Source organism: Zeus faber (genome assembly GCF_960531495.2).
Source record: "Zeus faber genome assembly, chromosome: 10".
Taxonomy (NCBI): domain Eukaryota; kingdom Metazoa; phylum Chordata; class Actinopteri; order Zeiformes; family Zeidae; genus Zeus; species Zeus faber.
Window position 1 is genome coordinate 10,086,606 of NC_137199.1, and position 24,022 is coordinate 10,110,627.

The 24,022-nt window shown below is 49.3% G+C and overlaps 2 protein-coding genes across 2 annotated transcripts in view; one reads left to right on the forward strand and one right to left on the reverse strand.

Moving 5' to 3' along the window:
• Positions 1-9,174, forward strand: part of LOC307236318 (testican-1-like) — a gene marked incomplete at its 3' end in the record, with an annotated part of 113,516 nt that extends 104,342 nt beyond the window's left edge. The window contains exons 8-12 of the mRNA XM_080008693.1: positions 2,569-2,688; positions 3,147-3,368; positions 4,140-4,202; positions 4,309-4,446; positions 8,957-9,174. Coding sequence (XP_079864819.1) covers positions 2,569-2,688; positions 3,147-3,368; positions 4,140-4,202; positions 4,309-4,446; positions 8,957-9,174 — 761 coding nt within the window. The remainder of the gene's footprint in view (positions 1-2,568; positions 2,689-3,146; positions 3,369-4,139; positions 4,203-4,308; positions 4,447-8,956) is intronic.
• Positions 9,175-12,978: 3,804 nt separating this feature from the next.
• The window catches only part of bicc2 (bicaudal C homolog 2), a gene marked incomplete at both ends in the record, with an annotated part of 12,574 nt that continues 1,530 nt past the window's right edge, over positions 12,979-24,022 (reverse strand). The window contains 18 exons of the mRNA XM_080008115.1: positions 12,979-13,109; positions 13,276-13,375; positions 13,554-13,720; positions 14,179-14,404; positions 15,095-15,258; positions 18,258-18,297; positions 18,508-18,592; positions 18,952-19,154; positions 19,229-19,374; positions 19,477-19,669; positions 19,835-19,966; positions 20,342-20,605; positions 21,205-21,420; positions 21,597-21,650; positions 21,790-21,951; positions 22,041-22,120; positions 22,246-22,315; positions 22,672-22,718. Of these exons, the coding sequence (XP_079864241.1) occupies positions 12,979-13,109; positions 13,276-13,375; positions 13,554-13,720; positions 14,179-14,404; positions 15,095-15,258; positions 18,258-18,297; positions 18,508-18,592; positions 18,952-19,154; positions 19,229-19,374; positions 19,477-19,669; positions 19,835-19,966; positions 20,342-20,605; positions 21,205-21,420; positions 21,597-21,650; positions 21,790-21,951; positions 22,041-22,120; positions 22,246-22,315; positions 22,672-22,718 (2,480 nt within the window). The remainder of the gene's footprint in view (positions 13,110-13,275; positions 13,376-13,553; positions 13,721-14,178; positions 14,405-15,094; positions 15,259-18,257; positions 18,298-18,507; positions 18,593-18,951; positions 19,155-19,228; positions 19,375-19,476; positions 19,670-19,834; positions 19,967-20,341; positions 20,606-21,204; positions 21,421-21,596; positions 21,651-21,789; positions 21,952-22,040; positions 22,121-22,245; positions 22,316-22,671; positions 22,719-24,022) is intronic.

Sequence of the window (24,022 nt, forward strand, 5' to 3'; positions counted from 1 at the left end):
CACACACATTCATGTTCCTGTGCAGTCTGCAGTGGACGTGCGTGCGTGAGTGTGTGTGTGTCTGTGACTCAGTGTCTTTCAATAAAATTACAAAAAACAACGGCTACGAGGCAGGTGTCTGCTCAGCGCCCTGTCTGTGCATCGATCTGCAGCCGACGGGAATGAGATGCCTGACGGGTGAGGGAGAGGCGGGGGGCAGAGGAGGAGGTAAATTTGCAGCCGTCATCTTCTGTTTGATGTCTGACCTGTGGCTCGGATCGATGGCCGCTCCTGTGCGAAACGCGCAGCCTCTCTGTCGGCCCACTCACCGCAGTTTCCTCCCGGGTGAAGGTGCGGAGCTCGGCATCCAACGCGTCCGCGGCGTGGAAAACGGAGGCGACGGCCATGTTCCTCATAGGTCCGTCTCCGGGGGTGTTTTGGTCTTAGGGCGGCTCAGTCGCTCCATTGATTGAATGGAAAACGGCAGATTAACCGTCACTGAAACCTGATATTGGAAGTGTCCTGATTTAGAGAAGCTGGCACATTTTTTCATCTCACGGAAACAGTCCGGAGACGGGAGATTATGCGGTGTCCAGCGAGAGAAGATGGAATGGAGGAAGAGGCCAAAACGGACAATCTTCAATCTGCGCTTCAGTGAGAGAGGGAGAGAGAGAGAGAGAGAGAGAGAGAGAGAGGTGGGCGAGCTCGAGTGCTTCAGCAAATGGCGGTGAGAAGATTGCGACAGGGCCGAGAGAGAGAGAGAGAGACGCCATTATCAAAGTCCGCTGGAAGTGGTGCGGCCCTCTTAAGTCTAGAGGAACCGCGAGTGGTTTTTCTTTTCAATAGAGGAGCGTTGACAGTGCGGGCGAGCGAGAGGAACAAGAGAGAGAGAGAGAGAGAGCGAGAGAAATGAGAGAAAGGAGAGCGAACTCCACGAAAGGTTGAAGGAAGGGACTGAAACCCAAGAGGAAATTGCCGCCGAGGGATGAATGGGTCCTCAGATAGCCGGAGCGAGAGAGAGAGAGAGAGAGAGAGAGAGAGAAAGTGAGACAGAGGTTCGTGAAGAAAATGGTGTCCGACCGGGGGTGGAATTTTGATTTTTTATTTTTTTTTTGCTGTTGTCGAGTTCATGTTCCAACTTCCTCTCGCACGATAGCTGCGGAAATTAATAATAAATTCATCGGAGGCGGTGGAGTTAATCCACCAGTAGAAACACTCTGCTCGACCCGACGTGTGAGAGGTGTGTGAGATAAGTGTTGTTTGTCCAGTTTTCCCTGTCTCACCCTACACCCTTTCTCGACACCTACCTCCAACCTGTCTCCAACCGCTTCACAGCCCGACTGTGGCGCTGGCTTTCTCAAAGCATGATTAATGGAACGCAGACGGATCCCCTCTGAGTGTGTGTGTTGGTGTTGGTCACATTGGCTTGCACGTGTGGTCTACACATGGCATGAGGTTGTAAGGTGGACTGTCCCGTGTGTGAACCAGAGGGAGACGGCATCCCAGAATGCCCCCACGTGGCCCCGGCCGTCTAGAAAACCCTGTGAACTCTGTGAAACTGTGTGTGCATGCGTGCGTGCGTGCGTGCGTGCGTGCGTGCGTGCGTGCGTGCGCGCGTGCGTGCGTGCGTGTGTGTGTGTGCGTGTGTGTGTTTGATGTCAGACGCCAATGACTTCATCTGTCAACCGTGATCCAGCTCGGAAGAGATACTCTTGTGTTCAGTCAACTGAAAAAAACGCCTCAGATGTCTGTGGTGTGTGTGTGTATGTGTGTGTGTGTGTGTGTGTGTGTGTGTGTGCGTGCGTGCGTGTGTGCGTGTGTGTGCGCGTCGCTCCGTGTTAGCGTATGCTGCCAAAATTGAATTCCTCTGCGATTGATGAGGTAACGCCTTCACTTGCGTGTTGAGTCGAGTCAGATCCGACTCTTCCGCGACTGTCAAAGGGCCACTCGCGTCAGTTGGAAGGTCGTGAGCCCAGGCGGGCGTCCCGCTGCTCCGTCCGCCCCTTTTGGAGAAAAGCGGGGAGCCTTGTTGACTTGCTCCAAACTTTTTTGGGGAGAGACAGCCGCTGGGATGTTCGCAGCCACCCCGGTAGAAGATCTGTCGTCTGTCTGTGAGACGAGTCGAACAAGAAAGGAGCCTCTTTGTGATTGACAGCATTGTCGGACAGAGACAGACAATGAAGGTCACGCCGAGGCAAAGGAAAGTCGGAGCCCCGCTTGACGCGGCCGCTAGCGCAAAACCCCGTTCAATTTCAATTATTTTAACATGTGCTGATGAGGTTGATTAATATATAAATAAATACATATTCTGACGAAGCAAGTTGTCGACAGCCAGACTCCATAATGCTTTGTATTCAGGTTCATTGGGGTATTAGGCATACACACATGCACTCACACATGTATACACACATGCGCACACACGTACACACACATGCACACACACAGACGACAGACAATGGCCACCTACTCAGATTTTGTGTGTGGTGTGTGTGTATGTGTGTGCGTGTGTGTGCGTGCATGCGTGGGTGCGTGCGTGCGTTCATGTGTGCATGTGTGTGTGTGTGTGTGTGTGTGTGTGTGTGTGTGTAGGCTGCAGCGACAGAGACCTCCACAGTCTGGCTTCCAGACTGAAGGACTGGTTCGGAGTTCTTCACCTTGACGCCAACCGAGACCTCAAAGCCTCCGACAGCTCCGACTCTGCAGCGGGACGTGAGTACCTGTGTGTGTGTGTGCGCGTGTGTGTGTGTGTGTGTGTGTGTGTGTGTGTGCGTGTGTGTGTGTGTGTGTGTGTGTGTGTGTGTGTGTGTGTGTGTGTGTGTGTGTGTGTGTGTGTGTGTGTGTGTGTGTGTGTGTGTTTGTATGCATATACTTGTGAGGACTATTTCATGTGTCTCTGTGTTTGCCTGTGTACATATGCGTTCAACCTCTCTCTCTCTCTCTCTCTCTCTCTCTCTCTCTCTCTCTCTCTCTCTCTCTCTCTCTCTCTCTCTCTCTCTCTCTCTCTCTCTCTCGTGTGATGTCTTGATAAAACACGTGTTGCTGAAGCGTATAAGTGCTAATAAACACTAGATAACGTAAATAAATAAACACTGGCGACAAAACAGACGAAGTAATTCAATACTCAAATGAAAATGAAGTGAGTCTCTCTCTATGCCTCTGTGCCTCAGACTTTGACACCAGCATCCTGCCCATCTGCAAGGACTCGCTGGGCTGGATGTTCAACAAGCTGGACATGAACTTTGACCTCCTGCTGGACCAATCAGAGCTCAGCACCCTCTACCTGGACAAGTACGAGCTGTGCATGAAGCCGCTCTTCAACTCCTGCGACTCCTTCAAGGACGGCAAGCTGTCCAACAACGAGTGGTGCTACTGCTTCCAGAAGCCCGAGGGTGAGCGAGAGTAGGAGAGAGAGAGAGCGAGAGAGAGATAGAGAGAGAGAGAGAGCGAGCGAGCGAGAGAGAAAGTTGGCTGGCAAAAAACTTACTTTTTCAATGCTTGTGCACATACATTCAGGTCTCTGAGGGGCCTACTCACACACGAACTGTGAAATAAGACAACTCAGTCAGTTGGTTTTTTTTTTGTGAGCTGTCTATTTCAGAAAACATGTCCTGAAACACACCGTTCAGATTTGTGTCTCGATCCTATGTCACATTGAGACCCAGTAGAATGAGGACTGCCCTCCATTTAAGAGTAACTCCACCCACGGCTGGAGAAATAACTTGGAGGATAACAAGCGCCACTGGGAAGACCCATTGGCTCACAGAACTCGGGGCCCCGGGAGGGTGGCTCCACCCCACATAAACAGCCCGTCTTGAAACGGGATGGTATACAGGCATGTAAGAATGGTTCGAATGCATAATGGTGAGTGTTTTTTTTCACCAAAATACATTTCAAAAACATGTATTAAATTAACTTCTGTAAAAAGGAGCATAATAGCTCCCCCTTTAAAAAATTGGGGAGTATAGTGACCAGCTTCTGTAAGTGTCCAGAAGACTGAGAGGAAGCAAATGTACAGTCGCTAAACTAATGTATCGCCATCTCCACAAGCCTGCAGTTAGGGATGAGAGAGACAGCAATGGAGAGAGGGAAGGAAGTGAGAAAGGAAAACTCCAAAAAACACAATTGAAACCCTGCTGTCCGTGTTTTGTTTGTTATGCCAGGGCTGCCGTGCCAGCACGAGAAGAGCAGGATCCTGCTGCAGAGTCGGCGGAAGAGCCTCATAGGTCCGTCCAGTTGAGTGACAGCCGTCAATCGCCTTGTCCTAAAGATAAATAATTCCCGCCCACCTCAAAATGACGTTCCATGTTTGTGTCACGTGTGTCTCTGCAGGAGCCTACATTCCTCGTTGTACGGAGGAAGGCTTCTTCAAACCAACCCAGTGTCACGGCAGCACGGGTCAGTGCTGGTGTGTGGACAAATACGGCAACGAGATTGCCGGCTCACGAAAACAGGGAAACCCCAGCTGTGGTACGGCAGCACACACACACCCACACATACACACACACACACACACACACTCCACAAACACATACATATCATGCAAACTGTGGTGTGGGGGGGTGGTGTGGTTTAAGCAGCCACAGCTGTCTTGGGTCTAGATCAGTGGTTCCCAATCTTTACGGACTCGCGGCCCACTTGAAAATCTCAAAAGTGTTGGCAGCCCACATCCCACCAGAAGTAATACGGGAGCCAAACATATCCATTGCGTTCTCAGAGGACGTATATTTTAACAATCATATGCATTGTCATACATACACCGCGTTCCAAATTATTATGCAAATTGGATTTAAGTTTCTGCCAGACAAATTGATGGGATTAAGAGAGCAGGTGTTAAAATGCCGTTACAAAGCAGCAAACAGGTAGTTGAAGCTGCTGGTGCCTCTGGAGTCCCGCAAACCTTAAGGTGTAGGATCCTCCAGAGGCTTCCAGTTGTACATAAACCTTCTATTGGGCCACCCCTAACCAATGCTCACAAGCAGAAACGGTTGCAGTGGGCCCAGAAATACATGAAGACTAATTTTTAAACAGTCTTGTTTACTGATGAGTGCCGTGCAACCTGGATGGTCCAGATGGATGGAGTAGTGGATGGTTGGTGGAGGGCCACCATGTCCCAACAAGGCTGAGACGACAGCAAGGAGGTGGCGGAGTCATGTTTTGGGCCAGAATCATGGGGAGAGAGCTGGTCGGCCCCTTTAGGTTCCCTGAAGGTGTTAAAATGACCTCGGCAAAGTAAATAGAGTTCTGACTGACCACTTTCTTCCATGGCACAAAAAGAAGAAGCGTGCCTTCCGTAGTAAAATCATCTTCATGCCTGACAATGCACCATCTCATGCTGCAAAGAATACCTCTGTGTCATTGGCTGCTATGGGCATAAAAGGAGAGAAACTCATGGTGTGGCCTCCATCCTCCCCTGATCTCAACCCTATTGAGAACCTTTTGTGCACTATGAGGGTGGGAGGCAGTTGGTATCAAAACAGCAGCTCTGGGAGGCTGTTCTGAAATCATGCAAAGAAATTCAAGCAGAAACTCTACAAAAACTCACAAGTTCAATGGATGCAAGAATTGTTCAGGTGATATCAAAGAAGGGTCCTATGTTAACATGTAACTTGGCCTGTTAAGATGTTTTTGATTGAAATAGCTTCTGATTTCAGTAAATATGACCTCCTAATGCTGCAAATTCAACAAATGACCATTTTCAGTTCTTTACAACCTATGAAATGTTTTGGAACTCTGTTGTGCATAATAATTTGGAATTGTGCATTTTGAGTTTTTTTATTTTTGAAAGAAATAGTTATAATTGGGAGGTTTGTTCAATAACATTAGAATTGTACCCTAACGGTTGATGACTTGAAATTTATACTGACTGTCATTTGCATCGACTATTTAGGAAAATCAGAGAAAAATATCACTTGCATAATAATTAGGAACGCGGTGTACAGTGCAGTAGTGGTAAAACAAAAAAAGTGGTGGGTTTAAAATTACCTTTACATCTATGGAACTTACGTAACGTTAATAACATAAAAATAAAAATAACAGGAGCACATTAATATTAACTCACCTCATGAGAAGTCTGATGTTGCATGGCAGACACCAAATGCTTGATGTCTGGCTGAAGGGATGACCGTCTCAGGTTAAGATCTGGATCAACATTCAGGCTATTCCGGTATTTCGTCCAGATCTTCTACAAAGCCAGTCTCACAGACGTACGTCATCGGAAAGGCATCAGAAATCGCACAGCTCTGTCGGACAGCTCGGGACACTCAGAAGCAACATGAAGCCAAAAGTTTGTCAGGTACTTCTGTGAGAAACCCAGTTTCAATGCGCTGTCGCAGGAGAGATCCACAAGACTGTCGCTCTCTTTTGCACTCAGGCCTGCGAGGGTCTCGTCACTGTGGCTGGCGAAGGGGTTTTTCGATCCAGCTGCACTGCACATCTGGGATGGGGAAGTACTCGCGCAGCCTGGTGTTCAAACCCTGCAGGCGCTCTTTGACATTACTGATCACGGTGGAAGCCGCATTTCTTCCTTTGTCAGAAATCGCACAGATTCTCAAGCGAGTCAAAGTTTGATCAGTCGACTCGCCTGGCCCACATATCCTTTTTCCATAAAAACGACTCTCTCGTATGCACGTATCAGCTGTTGATCTGACTGAGTTATCAGACAATGAGATGAGGCTGATTGCCTTGCATGCCGTCTCTCCCAACATCACCCCCACTATCTCTTTTGTGGCGGAAGGAATGAAATTCTCCCCGATTGTATTGTTGATTGCTCTGATTGTATGCGCCTGACCAGGCTGACTCTGAGTCGGGCGACCCGACAGGACGCTTCCGCTGCCTGTGCGTTCTCGGTGTCCATACGTGACGCTTGCATGACTTTCTTCTTGCCCTGATACTCCTGGAGTTTATTATCGAAAAATTCAAGCGGCTTGGACGTGTCCTGTCGGTGTATTGTATCGAGGTGACAACACAGTTTACATGGCTTCAGAGCTTCGTTTGATAAAATCTCAGAACACACCACGCGCACCACGGTTCGTCTTCCCTGCCTGTCCAAAAAAATCCCAATGATAAATATTCAGCGCTGTACTTTCTCCGAACCTTTCTTTTTTGTTTGACAGGCGGGACTGTCCCGCCTATCCATTTTGATTTTCACCGCAAGTTCAAAAATGTACAGGTGCACGTCAATAGTGGTACAGCTTGGACGTAGTACGCCCTAATATACTGTAAGTTCCTATCAGTGATGATGCATTTTTGAAGGTTTTAAAGGAAAAATACCATGAAATGCAATCAATCCACCAGTGGGCCGCGGCCCATAGGTTGGAATCGCTGGTTTAGATAATTGGGCCTGGGAACAGGGATGGCTGTACACCTGTTGGTCGTCAGAGCAATCAAGGAGCAACAGGTAAATCACCCATCCCCACACACACGGGGGAGCCAATGCGCCAGCGTGGGAGTTCCGCCTGCCACACGCCACAAAGGTGGAGGTGCTGAAAAGGTGTTGAAACGCACCAGAATAATGTAGAGAGTTGCAAGATGTAACAAGCCGGGAGCAGATGTGAACTTGTAATGACAGAGGCTCCCCGTGGGTGTGTGGGGATGGGTGATTTACCTGTTGCTTGTTGATGGCTCTGACGACCAACAGACATACAGCCACCTCTGATCCCAGATTAAGGTTACCTAGACCCAAGACAGGTGCGGCTGCTTAAACCACACCACCCCCACACCACACATAATCTTTTCAAATGAGAGAGATATAAATTAAAGCGACCTTTAAATCAAGTGTGAAATTCAGCTGATGAGAGCTTTACATTGCTGCATTTCTTTCATTTTCAAAAATCACATTTATTCTCCGCTTTAGACCCGTACTGGAAGTTAATTAAGAATAGTAAGAATGGTATATTTGCTTGTTTTCATAACTCTGGGCTAAGTTCTGGAGTCCTTGAACGCATTCGTCTATCTCCAGGTCTTTCAAACAGAGTTTTAAACACGTCTTGCCATGCTGTCTAGACGGTAAGTTAATGTGCAAGACCACAAAGACTACTGAATAAAGGTTCACTGCTTTGGCTGTATGAGGCTGTTGAATATTAAGCAAAGACCCAAAGAGCAGTAAAACCAACAGCCTCAGGGTAAACTGTGTAAATCCAACTTTAAAGGTAATGAGGTAAAGAGTAGTTGTTTGATTAAAAAAAATATTATTATAACTAATATGATTGTTAATATGAACTATAATTTATTTATTCATTTATTTATTTACTATCCCCCGCCAAAAAAGAGCTGTGTTTAACCGTTTTGTATTGACATAAAAGCATAAAAGCAGATAGATAAAATACACACATTAAGCAAAGATACAGTAAAACAACAATAGAGGCAAACAAAAATTGGCAAGAAAAACAATCAACACATACAACTACCAAAGAAATATGAACGTATAGACAAACAATACACTACAAACAAAAGCAGGACGTGCAACTGGCATTAGAATAATGCTATAAGGGGCTTTTAATGTGGCAGGTAACAATCCAACATACTGTATGCAGGTATAAAAAATCCAGGAAGCTATTGACACTATTTACACCTGGAATTAACACGAGATCTGTGTCTAGAGATCTGAATGGGTAAATGTTTGTGCAAGGTGTAAATGCACTGGGATGGCAACAGGAATGCTGTGGCATCTGCCAGACCACATCCGGAGGTAAACGCAATCTGTACAGCTCGGCCACATTGGTGAGAAAAAAAATCTGCCCAAAAAGTTGAAAACGTTTGACTGTTGAGGGGCTAACTTCAGTCCAATGCAGACGAGAGTACAGAATTTCCAATCTGAAGAACCGTATTTCACCTAATACCATATTGACACGGAGAGAAAAGAACGATTTCAAAGCTACAGCGCTCGCGAAAAACGCCCGAGTGAAGATTTTTCCTTCGGTTCATTTCTAACCTGTCTGTCTTTCTGTCCGTCCTTTTCATGCATCGCCCCCCTCTGCAGACGAGGACCAGGAGAGCTCGGGGGACTTTGGCAGCGGTGGGGCGGTCATTCTCCTGGACGACCAGCAGGAGGAGGAAGAAGGGGGGGAGGGTGAGGCGCCGCGGGGCGGGCGGGGGAGGCAGAAGAAGAGACGGGGTCGGATCCACCCCCGGGGGGCCGTGGAGGATGACGAGGACCTGGAGGACGACAGAGACTACGAGATGGGATACGTCTGGTAGCCCCTCCCCCGCACCCCCACCCACCCCATCAGCCAACCGGGAACCTCCGTCAAACCCAGAGCAGATCTGAAGCCATCCCTCCCGCGTCCCCCTCCGTTCTTTCGATTTGCGCGCTGGTCACCGTCTTTCTGGCGTTTTCTTGATCAACAGTCTCTTTCCTCCCGTCGGCACTTGTAACCCCTCAACCCGTCGTCCTCCTCCCTGCTGTCGTGCTGTCCTTCCACCACCCCTTCCTCTCTCCTCTCTGAATCTCTTATCGGTGACTCAGAGCCGCAAAAGCCAGAGACGTTGGCTGTAAATAAATATGGCGGCGCCGAATTCTGGTTCATGTCCGTCGAGAGGCGTTTTTTTTTCCCTTGCAATTTTCCAATGGTGTTTTTCCGTGTTCTGCTGCTGCGTCTTTGCCCACGTTCCCCCACCAGGCCAAGTCAAGGGTCAAGCGCTCACCGTTCTTTCTCCCGGAGGATTGTAAATGATTTACCCTCCTGTTTTATCTCTGAATGTCCCAGAACCCCCCCCCCCCCTCCTGCCTCCCCACCCCAGAAGCAATGAGATTAATGGTGTGTCGTTATCGTTGTTGCATGTTCCTCATCGTGTATCTGTGATGACAGATTTAAAGAAAAGAAAAAAAAAAAAAAAAAAAAAAGAATAAACCAGGCCACTTTTAGCTCTATGCATCTCAGACGGAAAAAGGAAGCGATGCCCGTTGTGGTTTTGCCACGACCACTTTTGTTTTTGCCCTCGCTCTTGTGGTTGACACCTGGCGTTCTCTTCGGTCCCCTTCATGGCGGTCTCAGGAGGCCCATCATAGAATGGGGTGGGGTGGGTCGGGGGTGGGGGGGGGGGGGGGGGGTGTGAGGGTGGGTTTGGAAGGAGGCTCCACAGCCGTAGACAGGCGGAGAGCGAAGCCCGCCACCGCTGTCCGAACCCGGGCACGAGCCCTGGAAGAAGACCCAGCAGGGGGCCGCACGAGGGCTGGAGGTCCTCCTCCGCCTCCCCACGAGGGATCGGTTCGCTTCACCTCCGCAAGATCGAGGCCATCAAACCATGTCAACGAAGTGAACTTTTGTTTGTAACTTTGACAGATTTAAGTAAAGCGGCACCTCCCGGTGTCTTTTTGAAATGTACGAGTCTGTGTCCACGAGTCTGGCTTCTTCCCGCGCGCACCGCCCGCTCGCTCACACCACACGTCCGCGGAGAAGGATGTCATATCCACAAACTGGTCACATTAAACTCACATCCGCTCTTGATTTTCGTGCCCTTCTTTTTTCCTTTTGAGGTTATGATTTTAGGGGTTACGATGATGAAAGCCTTCCCCCCTCACTTAACCGCCACCATCCACAGTCGTGGATGCCGGGAAATGACCCTCCTCGTTCGGCTTCATAACGAAAGGCACGTAGCAGGAACAGCGATAGAAAGGAACATTAAAGCTGAATATGCTTTTTCCGTTTTTTTTGGGGGGGGGTTTTTATGGCGTACAGCCGACCACGCTGGCTTTATGAAGGGGGAAAAAAAAAAAAAAAGACAGGCTCAGCCATTTGGAAAACCACATTGATGTCAAGAGACTGAACCACTGTATGAGCAACGACTAAGAGCCGAGACGGACAATCTAAGACTAATCATAGTGAGACTGAGATTAATTTACAGTATACCTACAGTATATGCGTTCTGTGTCCTTCTGAATAGTTTTTCTTTGGCTTTGCTTTGGTTTTTGCCGTGGATCGTCAACCAAAAAAAAAGTCATTTAACTTACTAACTTTACTTGCCTGCTTTGCTTACACATAGCGCCTGACAACATAATGATCACTGGGCATCCAGGGGGGTCACTTTGAAGAACGAAGCTGAAAATCAAACTCCAAAAATAAAGAAGCATTTTCTCGGGGACGCCACCGCTCCCTTTCACCGGAGACATGCACACACGTTACTAATGTTCCTACGGCATTCTTCCTGTTGCCATTACTCTCTCTTCCCCCCAGTTTCTGTCTCTGGGAGTGAGCGTTCCATTTTCATCTCAGCGTGAGCGATGCATCACACTCCCCCCCCCCGCCACCCCTCCACCCCCAGGCAGCCTTTTTCCTCCATTTCATGTCTTTACATTTGATTTGTATTATCCACAACTGGCTTTGCCGGCGGCCGGATCCCTCCTCGCCGGGAGCTCCGTCGGACCAGTAATTACTTCAGGTAAGATTCTGGTAGTTCTCAGTGTTGTTTTTACATGCCTTATCCTCGGGGGCGCTCATCGGCAACAGGGAGAATATTCATTCCAGAGCGATATTTAAATATTGGTTTAGGCTTCTCAATTAAATAGTGGTTCAAATTTGGAGGGCGCGATGTCAAGTGAGGCTGTAATCTCGGCCTCCAGATGAAGTTGAAGCCTGCCCGTGCAACTGGCACAAGCTGTGGTAATAAGCGGGGATCAGCTCTCCTGAATCTGTCACGGCCCACCTCCTGCTCTTACGCTGTTTGCCGCGCTCGGCTGCCGCTGCACCAGACAGCTTGCGGTGCGCGCACACACACACACAACACACACACACACACACACACACACACACACACACACACACACGAGAAGTGCAGGCCCGCCCAGGACTTGCCGTGTCAGGGCCACCTGTCGGTGCAGTTTGGCGGACAGCGGCGGTGATTAGTTGGATACCCTCCTCGCAGTGCGACAACCAGGTGGAACATCCGAGTTTCGAAAGGTAAAACTCCACTCCGGTGTTTGGCGTCATCCGTGCGGATTCGCAGTCGGCGTCGACCCAGAAGCCGAACGCCGCCGGGTCAGCGTGCGGCTGAATCCCAAAACATGCAGGGCTTTTTAACTACCTCGACCTGGAATTTTCCACCTCTAAAAAAAAAAAAACGCTCCCGATTGCAGCAAAACTGAATAAACCTTTGACACGACGCCATTCTCATTAATTCTTTGTCGGCAACAGCAGCCGAAAGGCAAACGGCGGTGCTGTGATAATTACCAAAGAGGGGTCCTGTGATAATTTACTCAAACAACTCGCACGCCCGGTTCCGGTGTCTTCACTGCCGGGGACTGCTGATAAGTTTAATTGAAGCTTTTAGAAATGCAGTCGGGCAGCACGGTTTCACATCACCTTCACACCAACTTCTCTGCTTACCAATTAAGGTTTTTGGAATCCATTTTTTCTTATCCAAGTGTCCGTCCACTTCTCTAATGCCTCCTCCACGCTCGTCATTTCTGAAACAAATCCAATCATTTTGATGCAACAACATGAGCGCAATGTCTAAATGCAAGGTGTGGCATCAGTGCCCTCTAGCGGTGACTAATGGCAGGGACACACACACACACACGCACACACACACACACGCACACACACACACACACACACACCTTAAGATCTCCAAAATTCGTCTGGCTGTGAGTTGGAAGCTCGATGTCCGGCTAAGAATTGTTAAATAGGTGTAAACTGTAATTTATTCAAAACAGTTTAATAATAATATGCACTCCCACAATAAAATCTCATCTCACATATCTCTTTTTTTACAATGAATAATATACTATGTTGTTAGCAGTTACATTCAAAGCATAGCGATAGTATTTATAAAGAAATGAGAGATAATGATAGAAAATGCCAGGGTACACACATTTACTCATGCAGAGGTGTTCCATGTTTTCCATGTGGAAGAGTCAAAGATCTTATAGGGAAAGATCTTACAGTCAGGTTCGTATCAAAAGCTTTGGGTTATGGCTGTAAGGGGCGTCCGCCGCCACGGGCAAAGTCACAACCTCTTCTACAGTGTTGGATAGTCTCAGGTGGAGCGAAGCGACCATCGGTTTCACCAATGGTTGCTCTGCGCCGCAACTTCAACGTCCATGATCCGCGGGAGCCGGCCGCTGGCTCCGCCCTGCAGGTAGCCAGGCCTCGCGGCGGTCGTGTCCGAGAGCCTCCTCTTGCCTTTGTTCAGGTCTAGCGTGATAAGACGGGGACAGATTGAGAGGTTAACGACTCCAAGGACATGAAGAAACGAGGGGGAAGGAAGCCGAGACCTTCTTTTTTTTTTGTTTTGTTTTTTTAAGTGACATTCTCGAGGGAGTCAAAGCTCCTCCAGTCCCCTCCTCAGAAGAAGACTCACCGCAGATCGCCAGCAGCATCTTGCGCCTGGCGCCGAAGGTGGAGACGCCCACTTCTTTCAGGTCCTCGTCAGACAGAGTGAGGAACGTCTGGTAGTCAATCTGGAGGAAAGTGCGTCGCAAGAAGCAGCTCCGTAAAGACAATAAAAAAAAAGATAATTTGGAAGGAACCATATGCTCAAACTTGGAAGGAGCCATATGCTCAAACTTGAATGGAAGTGACAGTTTCTCTCTACAACACGAGTCCCGGCCGTAGCCTGCGGCGCCCCCCCTTGCTCACCTCTTGTTCTTGGAAAACGTTGACGTATTTCCCCAAGCCCAGCTGGCCGAGCAGCTCGGGCAGGTCGTCGTCGACGGGCGGGGAGGGGCTGCGCTGGCTGCAGGTCGAAACCCTCCTGGACAGGCACCCTCCATCGAAGAGGCCGCTGCCGCACGGGAAGCCGTCACCTGGGTGGGTGGGTGGCGGGCGGGGGTCAGAGGTCAGAGTCAGGAGATGCGAAGTCAAATTCTTGATATAAACCGGGAGTTTTCAACCTGGGGGTGGATTTTTTTATTATTATTATTTTGAAGCCAGCAGAACTATGTGCGGTATGCGTACAACTCCCTTCTGGGCCTATAAGCAACGGATTTTTACTTTTACTGATTTATTATTGACCAGTGCAGATATTCCACCGTTTCATGTGAATTTGAGGATTGCAACGGTTACTTTTGTCATATGACAGAGCCTATCAAAGAGGGACCTCCGGATGGATCGAATACAAATTATGATACATTTCAAACCTTTTCAACATTTTTATGATCAAAAATATATAAATCTAGCAAGATATCAATATGTCATCGAAAAGTCCTTTTTGCTTATTGAGTGGTCCCTCATGGGGGTCGCAATACAGAGTATGTATCCTTACCGCTCCGGTCGTTTCTGCCTCGTATGGCCGATGCCACAAATGCTGGGAAGGAGGGGTTGGAGGAGGAGGAGAAGCAGGAGAAGTTGGAGGGTGGTGAGGAAGGGGAGGAGGAGGAAGAAGAGGCCGGGACGGATGAGGACGAAGAGGCGGAGCCACGGCGGTCCCTCCAGTTGTCTGAGTCGCTGCTGTTGAACACTCTGTCCTTCGCCACCTGATTGGCCCAGGACTGGAGAGAGGGAGAGAGAGGCGGCGATGGTGAGTAGAGACATCACAGTGGAGGTTAAGGTTTAATCTTAATCTATCAATAATAATCACTTTGCTTCAGCTGGGGAAGCCCTTCACAACCAAAGCGCTTCTACAGCGCGAAGGGGGGAGGTGTTTCCTCCCGATTCCCTTCCTCCCCACACACTCTAAAGTCAGCCCAAGTCGTCGGAGATGACTCCATTTACCTAAATGAGTCTGCTGCTCAGTCACTCACGACTGCGCATTTACAGAGCAGCTGCTCAGCGCGGCAAGGCTCACGAGGAGCCGGGGAGCCGAGCTGAAACAGCCCGCGTAAACACAATGCAGAGGACCGCTTGTCAGCATGACCGAGGAGATGTATCAAGGCCCGGGTAATTGAGCATACAAATTGGCCATGTTTGTCACACGGCGAGATAAACACTTGCCACCCCCGCCAAAAATAAAAAGCAATAGCGATAAATGACAGATTCAGCCGGGTGGAGGATGCGCTGCTGCGTATGCGGCCCCGCTGTTAACAAAACCTCCGCCTCGGCTGTGGAAATGATGTGGACCGGGTTGTGCAGTGTATGTCTTACCAATCTACCACTGTGACCATCTATCTAGTCTCTCTAGTCCAAGATGAGAATAAGAAGCGCTGCGATGCACTTCGAAGCCGGCGAGAGCTCCTCGGTACCTGTGGCTGGCTGCCGCCGTTGCTCAGGTAAGGTTTGTAGCTGCGGCGGCTTACGTTGCGAAGCTCCTTCACAGCCTCGGCGGGCATGGACTTGGAGAAACCCAGGCCGCTCCACGTGTCTGTGGGCGTCTGGACCTCTGTCTCCAGGGGCTTCCTCTGCATCGCTGATACAACAAGCAAACACAAAGACAGTATATTAAGATATGTATAGGCCTATACTTTATATTTACATATTGAAGAATCACTTAAGTCAATTGTACCTTAATGCCATGATCCTGCCCTGCCTTGACTCTCTGTCTTTCTGTGTCTGGCTCCCTCTGTCCGTCTCTGGCTCCCTCTGTCTGCTCTAGGTTTATTTGGCTCTGTCTCCCTCTAGCCCTCTCTAGCTCCCTCTGTCTGTCTGTAGGTCCCTACGCCCCTCTCTAGCTCCCTCTGTCCGTCTGTAGGTCCCTATGCCCCTCTCTAGCTCCCTCTGTCCGTCTGTAGGTCCCTATGCCCCTCTCTAGCGTATCTGTCTGGCATTACATCCCTGTCACTGCACACTTGTCCCCAGTTAGTAATCCCACCACCTGTCTTCACCTTCCTCATCACTCACTTTTGTATCTAACCTAGTCCCACTCACTCTTTGGGTGTCAGATCGTTGCACGTGTGTCTTCTCGCATGTGTTCAGCATCTTTGTTCTGCATGTTTCTCTGGGTGTGTGCCCCAAACTCTCGGTTCCTGATTCTTCGCCGGCTCCTCTTCCTGGTTGTGAGTCCCTGCCTTCCCTGCCACGAGTCCCTGCCTGTCCTGATCCCCCCTTCTGTTGCCTGAGCCCCTGCCTGTACAAACTCCTAAAACCATGTGTGTGTGTGTGTGTGTGTGTGTGCTGCATTTGGGTTTCTCTTGACCACATCCCTAACAGTAGGATCCGACCCCGACAGAGTAAATGCAACCAGGTACAAAAGGAGTGACGAGGAAGGTGAAGACAGGTGGTGGGATTATTAACTGGAGACAGGTGTCCAGTGACAAGGATCTGACGCCAGACAGACAGACAGAGGGAGCTAGAGAGGGGCATGGGGACCTATAGACAGAGGGAGCTGGAGAGGGCTAGAGAGAGACAGATAGTCCTAGAGCAGACAGAGGGAGCCAGAGAGGGACAGAGGGAGCTAGAGACAGACAGACAGGAAATCAAGGCACGGCAGGATCATGACACTCATGAATCAACACCTAGTGGAATTATGTGTGTTGGCCCTGTGCATGTGCGTGTGTGATGCAGAGCAGCTACTTGGCAATGTCAGAAATTCCCTTAATATGTTTACAAGTGTTTCCATGACCACTGGATTTCTCTGCTGCACTCTATTTTCACATATCAAACCTCCGGGAACTAATTTTGGCGCAAAACGTGGAATCTATTGGAGGCCGCTGGCCCAAACCGTTAACAAACAGATCGCTCACCCATTGGGATCGAGCTGGTTGTTTTTACATATTGTGTGTGTGTGTGTGTGTGTGTGTGTGTGTATATGTGACTCCAGAGCTGTGGGATGAGTAGCCAGGCAAAATTTGACTATGAAAATGATGAGACAATTCCTGGAGAAATTGTGAAAGTGTGCTGGCCCTGAGTGGCTGTTGGTGTGTGTATGTAAGTGCTGGGAGACAGTAGAAAACCTCCCGGGCCAAATGTGTTGTGCTCTATATATAAGAAGTTTTGATGTATAATATGCGTGTGCTTTGCAAAACAGTGGGAGCTGACGTGAGTTAGAAATGTGTGCCAAAACGGCAAAAATGTCTCAGACACACTATTGTCCCATAGGCGAGCTGTTGTCAACATGACATTGAGCCTGAAGTTTTTCCCGAAAAATATCAGTTTAATGTAGCATCAAATGGAGTGGGAAATATTTTCCCTGATCTGCCAAACCCGCAATTTAAACTCCCTTGCATCAAACGTTTAATTGAGCTGAAAAGCTTGGGCCAGGATGCTTGGAGTGGGATGTTATTACAGTGAGAGACATCTCTATTTTCCTGGGAGGAACGCCGATTTGGGTCGATCTGGTCAGCGAGTCGGCAGAAACCCACAGTGGGGGACTAATGGAGTCCAGAGGCACTCTGCCACTATAATCAACATTCGAGGTTTTCAGCATTTCTTTTTATTTTTTCAACACCCTTAAGCTCAGGATCTCGATTGGGAGCGTTGTTAAATGTAGAAAGATCGCACGAAGAGGGAGGCTAAAGTTTAATCCGGATATTCCCCCGCTCTGATGAAGTGGAGTGACCCCCAAGGTTCTTGAGGCAGCAGGACGGTATCGCTTGACGAAGAGCGTGACACCATCAGGGTTGTAAACTGGAGGGGTATGGTTCCGCGTGTGTGCGTGACTGTCCGCGTGTCCTCTTCGTACGCCAGTATATGGCCGTCTTAATGACTGTGAGGCAGATGGCTCATTCAAACCGCTAATTCATAATCCCATAAAGGAACACTGAGGGAATTTAGCACAATTTGGCTGCGGATCATCCCAATATCCCTCATTCTGGATGATGGATGATGTTGTATTTGTGTGTGTGTGTCTGTGTGTGTGTGTGTGTGTGTGCGTGTGTGTGTGTGTGTGTGTGTGTGTGTGTGTGTGTGCGCGCGCATGCACGTGTGCCCACATAACGGTGTCTGGCCAGTACAGCATCGACGTACGGCCTGCATTGTGCCTCAGCATCGATAATGTAAATGCAGTGGGAGTACCAGTGCTACCTAATTCTAACTCTGGCACATTGCAGCGCTTAAACATGTCCCCTCCATCAGCCCTCTTGGCAGTGTGCAGTGTCGAAAACCAGTCACTTCGAATCAAATTCCTGGCTCTGTTCAGATAATACATGTGGTCCCTTAACCCATCGTAGGCAATTGGAAGACCAACCATATAAAACGTGGGGGGAAAAAAGGCCAAAACAAAGGCAAAATTCGGGCCCAGCATCTAAATGGGGCCTTCAAACTCCCAGTGATGCCTCGGCTGGCAGGAGCGAAGATGAAACTGTTTTTTCCAGTCTCTGAATGGCTTCTCCTCCGGCCCGGCAACAACAGAATGTTCGTACCAGTGGGTGTCTGAGAAGCAACAGGATGCTGCTCGGCTCCAAAATTTGTTCGCATATATGTGTCTCCTGTGTAGTGTTCCCATTTCCAAAAACGCTGAGGAGCACTAACCTCGACTTGCCAGGAGTTTCTTCCTCTCGTAGTCATAGTCCTGCAAGACACAAACAGGGAGCAGTACAGATGGTTAAGAGAAGACACACACACACACACACACACACCCATCCAAATAAAACATACATTTTAAAAAATACATTTTTTTTTTCTCTATCACAGTTCCAAAACAAACCATTTGTTGGGGGATCATGCAGTGAGATAACTGACCGGTGAGAATCTCTTTTCAGTGTGGGGTTTATATCCTCACCTCGCCCTCCTGAGCCAGCGTCATGTCTCTCCTCAGGCTGTTCCTCCTCTCCCTCCTCCAGCTCTCCATCTCCACATTCATCAGCCTGGAATACACACACACACACACACACACACACACACACACACACACACACACACATACACGCAGGCAGTGAGAGGGTATTACAAGGCAAAATAGGAATCGCTATGAGGAGCTATGCCAGGCCCAAGCCACAGTAACAAGCAAGAATCAACATCTTATAAATTAAATAATAGTGAAGTTCAACTATGTAATCCTTTTGCCTGGGACCCACTGGAACCTCTTGGGGGACCCCCTGTGGGTGCCCGGACCCCACGTTGAGGACCACTGAACTGGCTGAACTAGACGCCACCGGGAAGGGACCACACTGGCAGGAGGAACACACAGGACCGGGGGTTTTAAAACAACACGCAGGACTCTCACCTGTGTGTGAGGGTCTGCCCCGTTGAGTGTCTTCTGCCCTGGCTGAGAACCCTGCTGAGCTCGGGACCCTGGAGACTCCCCCTGCGTCCGGTCAGCCCGAGCCGGCTGCCGCTCATCGCCTCACACACCTCCGCCGACGTCATCAACATGGGCCCGAAGCTCTCATCCTCCGATTGGCTGGAAGGGTCGTCGTTCTCTTCAATCTGACGGAGCGCAGGAGTGTTGGTACTCGCACTAGTACCAGTATGTTTATCGTTTTAAAATTGACGCATAAAACCTTTTCAAGGGTCTGTCTGTCTGTCCCCTTCAGTCCCGTCCTTCCGTCCTCAGTGGGAGGGCTCAGGCCGGGCGGCGGATGAGGGTGGGCCTTGTTCAGACACTGAGGCCCGATCAGCATCTCGGGTGCGGAAGCCGGCACCGGGCCTGATCGACATGTCACGTCACAATAAGTCAAATTTAGCTCTTGTCCAAAATGTTCCAAAGGAAACAAAAAAGGGGAGTCGCATAATACACATGCATGCTTACCCTGCTCAGAGAGACGGAGCTGCTGCACCAGCATGTTGAGCCAATAGTTGGTGAGTTGGCCGTTGCCAGGCAGCACAGGTTCAGGGGTCATCTTGGTTACCTTGGTGATCTCACAGGAATCTAGGCCCAAGAGCATACGCCTGGCCTTGTACAGGCTGCAGATGTTCTTCTCCAGGCCCTTCACCACCACCGACTGGTAGGAGCGTGCCGACACAGTACGAGAAATGGGGTTTGATGACCAAAATAATGTATTTTAATGGGGACAAAAGGTGCAAAAAGAATGGCACGATAACTGAAATGCCAATGATGGTCAAGATAATGTAGGGGCTAACGTAGAATGGAGGACATAGGGGATCACCTTGGTGGTCTGCTTGACTTTGGGCTTGACGCTGATGAAGACTCCCAGGATCTGCATCATTTGATTGAGCTTACGAGGGTCTGCCTCGCCGTCCTCACGCATGTCAAACATCAGACACACGGGGAGACAGTCCTGGATGTGCATGAAGACACACACACACAGTTATAAATGGAGTGCATTTTATAAAGCGCTTTTCTAGTCTTGCAACCACTCAAAGCGCTTTACAATACACGCCTCACATTCACACATTCACACGCACATTCATTCATCGATGGCAGCCGCAACCGTGCAAGGTGCACACCAGCTCATCGAGTGCCCTCGATGAGCTGGTCTCTCGAGGGTTCAGTGTCTTGCTCAAGGACACTTCGACGTGCTGCCAAGAGGAACCGGGGATCGAACCAGGAACCCTCTGATTACTGGAAGACCCCACCTACTCTACCTCTTGCGCCACCGTCGCCCGTCGCTGCAGTTCTCTCTCGTGAGTCCCATTTTTTCCCCCCCTCCTACCATGAGCTGCTGCCGGGCCAGACAGACTCCGTCCGGGCTGCCCTGGATGAGCAGCGAGGGGGGGCTCTGCGGGGCGCTGAGGTCCGGCAGGATGATCTGGGTCTGGGTCTGGTGCATGACGCCCAGGAAGTGGGCTCCGTTCTGCCCCAGCAGGAAGAGGTGCTGCTGGGAGGTGACGTCCAGCTGACTGGTCACCATGGTCAACGCTCCCGGACCCCCGACCTCAGACCGCACCAGCAGCTCCATCATGATGCAGACCGCCTTCTACGGGTGAGAAATGGCAGAGAAATCTATCTATCTATCTATCTATCTATCTATCTATCTATCTATCTATCTATCTATCTATCTATCTATCTATCTATCTATCTATCTATCTATCTACCTATCTATCTATCTATCTATCTATCTATCTATCTATCTATCTATCTATCTATCTATCTATCTATCTATCTATTAGTATGGAGCAAAGAAATGGACGATAGGTATTATTTTAGAGCAGAGTAGTAACTTGATTCAGTAGCCTTTGGGGAAAAATGTGTAGAGGTCATTGGTCATTTTTGCAGTGTTGTGAATTGAACCTCTCCAAAACATTTTAAATCGATTTTTTTGGTGGGGAAATTTGTTTTTTGAGGTATCCAGTCTCAAGGCATTTCCAAAGGCTACCCTGTGCAATGCCTCATTGAAACTGAAGTTACGTGCACATGCAGGAGACAAGATAATACAGTGACCACAGGGAGGTAGTGTGGTCGCTGAAGCCATAAAGTATTGCACTAAGCTTATTGTCCAGCACAACCTGCCATGTGTCCTGTGCCTTGAACAGAGAGTGTGAAATGTTGTGCAAATCTTGAATCTCGAATAATAACCTTGACGGCGGCGGCGTTGCCCTGCAGGCCACGGACGGTGCAGCAACTCCCGTACAGCGGCGTCTGGGCCTGAGGCTGGGGCGTCAGAGCCCTGAAGCTCACGCTGACCCCCAGGCTCTGCACTACCTGCTGGACGAGGGGACAGGCCGCGTCCGGCAGGGCCTGAGGCACCAGGGCCACGGGAAGGTCGAAGGTCAAGGCCAGAGGCTGGAGCTCCTGGGTGGAGGTGGAAAGAAAGAACATGGGCGGACCAGAAAGGCAGATGGAGTCGCAGAGGGAGATGCTGGTGAACCTCCTTGTCGAACACATGGAAGGCAAAAGTCAAAAACGTTTAATTCGTTTCTTGATAAAAATGTAAATTAAAACACTGCTTCCGCCCGCCCGCCACTTACTCTAATTCTTCTTCTCGCAGCCTCCACTCCCTCGATCGGCCCAGCAATGGACACCTGAAAGACATGAGCCAGACGTAGCCATTGAGCAGGAAATGGACAAAAAAAAAACGACATTTTTGGTGTTCTATTGAATCAAGACGATGTACGGCAGTCGTTCAGTAACCGTCACCGTAACCTTCTGGTAAACACTTACCTGGTTGCTTTTCTCCCCCGTGACGCTGTGGCGATTGGAGTCAGGGAAGTGGATGTGGCACGAGGTGACCTCCATCACCTTCTTGATGTTCCCGCCCCCTTTCCCGATGACGTGGGAGTGCTCCGTGTAGGCCACGTCCATCTTCAGGGTGACCTTGTTCACCTGGAACGTGCACAAGTTGACTTGGTATCAAAGATGCATAGGTTATATTTCAATTAGGGTTAGACTATAGCAGGTGTCAACTCCTTCACCTTGGTTTCCAGCACGTCCAGAATCTTCTTTTTGGCTTCCAAAACATTGGCTCTCTTGCCTTCCACCTTCACGTGAGGGTCTGGAGTGAAAACGAACAAACGCCCATCACACCCCAAATCACGATATCGCTTGATATACTCATGGAGACGGGGGGGGGGGGAACAAAAACAAAAAAAACTTGCAGAACTTGAGGAATAGCGTCACCTTTTTTCGACTTGGCTCCGATTTTCAGCTTGGACGGCCATTTCACCTGGGTGTCGGTTTCTCTCATCACCTGCTCAGCCGCAGACGAAAAAGACTAAAGTGTGACAGCAGCAAATGAGCTTTCACCGTGGAACACCTCTCGCCCAACACACGTCGCCAATCACGGCACACAAGACAATAAACAATAGGCGCAGAGCATATCTTCTCGGTCCAAGGACACACAGGCTGATTTGCATTTCAAAGGCGACAATCATCACCTTGGTAACCGAAAAACATTAAAGTTTCTGCAGCTGTTGGGCCGCCTACGCCGGGTCTGAATGGCGACCGATGCACAATGAGAGAGCTCATACAATGCAATTAACTTCCTCTTTGTTGTTCCATCTGAGCCTCTGAGCACCGACCGTTCCTGAGGTGTGCGCTACTCACGCTCTCAAAGAACTCCTCGCCCGTCACACCGTCCTCGCGCTCTGGGCCTGGAAGACAAATGCGCCTTATATTATGAGTTGATAGGATTTTTGGGGGGATTTTGAGAGGATTTCGGGGTGGCATTGCCTTTGCCTGTGTTCTATTGCAGCATGTTCTTTTCATTCGGGGTATGTCAAATACGTATTTCGTATTCCTTTTTTTTTTATTTTTTAAATTGTATGTATTTTTTATTTTTTTTTAACCTGTGCTGTCAGCATGCAGGACATACAACACAGAGTATTTGTATGCCATTGCATCTAGGACAGAGTTAGTCTGCAAGTGGAGTTCAAGTTCTCAACCTGCAATGCAACTCTTTATTCATTCTTAAATCATCAAGAACTGCTGCAATAACTCTGTAGACCTGTAGGTTATGGAGAGCCACCACCAACCTCTTTGGAGAACTATTTTACCATGTTTGGGTCTAAAAACAACTGATCACTACTCCAAGAGGGGGAGAATCACCACGGTGAGACAAATAAACATGGAACCAAACAACATTTATACGGAAAACATAAACATTGGACGACAACATGTATTGAAAAACGATAAATTAGGTCCAGGAAAACTGGAACTACAACTGGTCACGTGGCCTCTTCCTGTCATAGTTATGGCAGCAAATGAGGAGGAAAGGAGAGGAATGCAACCAGGAGGGTGCTGGGGTGCACTTGAAGCAGGTGTGGTGGTGTGTGCGTGTGTGTGTGTGTGTGTGTGTGTGTGTGTGTGTGTGTGTGTGTGTGTGTGTGTGTGTGTGTGTGTGTGTGTGTGTGTGTGTGTGTGTGTGTGTGTGTGTGTGTGTGTGTGTGTGTGTGAAGGTCGGTATTATGTCGTGGCGCCTTCAAACAGCGGAAAGGGCCACGGAACCCCCAGAACTCCGCAGTCCTGTAGACACCCTACAGCTGCAGGAAAGCCCCGAGCACCATGCCCTGCGGCCACAGAAGACCCCCAGGCCCCCAAGAGAACATTACCCAGTCCCAGGGAGCACGAGGCGACAGGCAGCTGGCGGGACCCCCATGCCCACCTACGCCCCGCGCAAGGGCGAGGCCCACCCCACCGCAGCCAACCAGACGCCCCACCCGGCATGAGCGCCGAGAGCCCATCCACGTAGCAGAGTGTGCTCAGTGCCTGGGGCGCCCGCCGCAGAGAAGCTGCGCAGCAGGAGCAAAAGGCAGACAGCCGACAGTATTTCTCATGATAAATACTTATAATTTATACTCTACATACCCATAACAATCATTTATCCTGTGCATAGTCGCATTTTGTATATTCTGCATATTTTTATAGATCTAACTATTTCTGTTTTGTATTTTTTGTT